Source organism: Aplysia californica, unplaced genomic scaffold (genome assembly GCF_000002075.1).
Source record: "Aplysia californica isolate F4 #8 unplaced genomic scaffold, AplCal3.0 scaffold00598, whole genome shotgun sequence".
Lineage (NCBI taxonomy): Eukaryota > Metazoa > Mollusca > Gastropoda > Aplysiida > Aplysiidae > Aplysia > Aplysia californica.
Window position 1 is genome coordinate 1 of NW_004797868.1, and position 1,430 is coordinate 1,430.

The following is a 1,430-nucleotide window of genomic DNA, read 5'->3' on the forward strand; positions in this document are numbered from 1 at the left end:
AAGGGGTGGGTGTCAACAGAGAAATCTTTACAGGGAATCAGACTTACTCTGCTCACCTCTTTATCCTCAACAGCACAAGGTCTGCTTTGAGCAAAAAGATAGCACCTGACGCTGAACTTGTGGAACTTCTGATCTGAACAACGTAGCTCGAGTGACTTCAAAGAAAAAGTTAAAATGTTTTGTTTTTTTAAAGGAGGTGCTCTTATGTCATGTTACAAATATCTAATGTTGCCGTCGTTTACACTTTGAGGTGTCAAGATGTCGTTTCCTCTACAGTGACGCCCAGGTCGGGGCAACCAGAATGATACAAATAGACAACATGCATGCACAATGAACCAGTGGGAAGAGAACGGGACACAATTCAGGCCACAGACAGTCGTAAAGGAGCACAGGTAGACAAACAGCCCTGACAGACTGGAGGGAAACATGTAGTAATATTGAAAGCAACGTCCACGATATTGTACGACCACTCACCACATTCAGTACACACGCAAACGGGATGAACAAAGGGAGAAAACCAGAGGAGAATGACCAGACCTGAAGAGGGAAATTCAATACACATAAATAGATTGGTTTATATGAAATAATATATGATTTAAAATATAAATTAATTACACAGACTTATGACTTATGACTATTACTATCAGAAATCAACAAAAAACACATAGGAATAAACCATGTTTTCCTGAAAGGTCGAATCATTGTGGCAAAAATACAGCACACACTTGTCAAATGTTTCCCAGTCCTTCTGTAGAAGTTAGACGGTCTGTACATGACCTGGAGATCTATCACTGCATGTGCCATCTAGGAGGGATGAAGTGGACAAGAAAAAAAAACCAAAATAAAATATAAAACCTACAAACAACATCAGCTGTAACTGACTGTATTGATGCTTTGAACAAACCCTCCACACACCACCCCTCCACACACCACACCACATCACATACACCACACCCCAACAACCCCCCATCACTCACCTGCACCTCCGTTCCCTTGAAGGTGAGCTCTATGATGTCCAGCCACTCAGCTCTCGTGTAAACAAACACCCGGATGAAACCTCTCGCCACCTGCAAATCGTTCTTCACCGTCAACAAAGTGGGGGCATGGGAAATGTGCACCGTTAAAAAGATGAATAAATAACAAAAAGTGCTGTGCTTTTCAAAAAAGTGAAAAGAAAGAAAGGAAAGGAGAAATGGTCAAACAGACCAACCCACGAGGAGCTCAAGTCCCGTCCAATGACGTAACAACAGACCAAACCAGGAGGAGCTCAAGTCCCGTCCACTGACGTAACAACAGACCAACCCACGAGGAGCTCAAGTCCCGTCCAATGACGTAACAACAGACCAAACCAGGAGGAGCTCAAGTCCCGTCCACTGACGTAACAACAGACCAACCCACGAGGAGCTCAAGTCCCGTCCAATGACGTAACA

The 1,430-nt window shown here is 43.7% G+C and overlaps 1 protein-coding gene across 1 annotated transcript in view; it reads right to left on the minus strand.

The window, feature by feature from the left end:
- Positions 1-474: 474 nt before the first annotated feature.
- The window catches only part of LOC106012991, a gene marked incomplete at its 3' end in the record, with an annotated part of 23,396 nt that continues 22,440 nt past the window's right edge, over positions 475-1,430 (minus strand). The window contains 2 exon segments of the mRNA XM_013087525.2: positions 475-537; positions 978-1,079. Of these exon segments, the coding sequence (XP_012942979.1) occupies positions 475-537; positions 978-1,079 (165 nt within the window).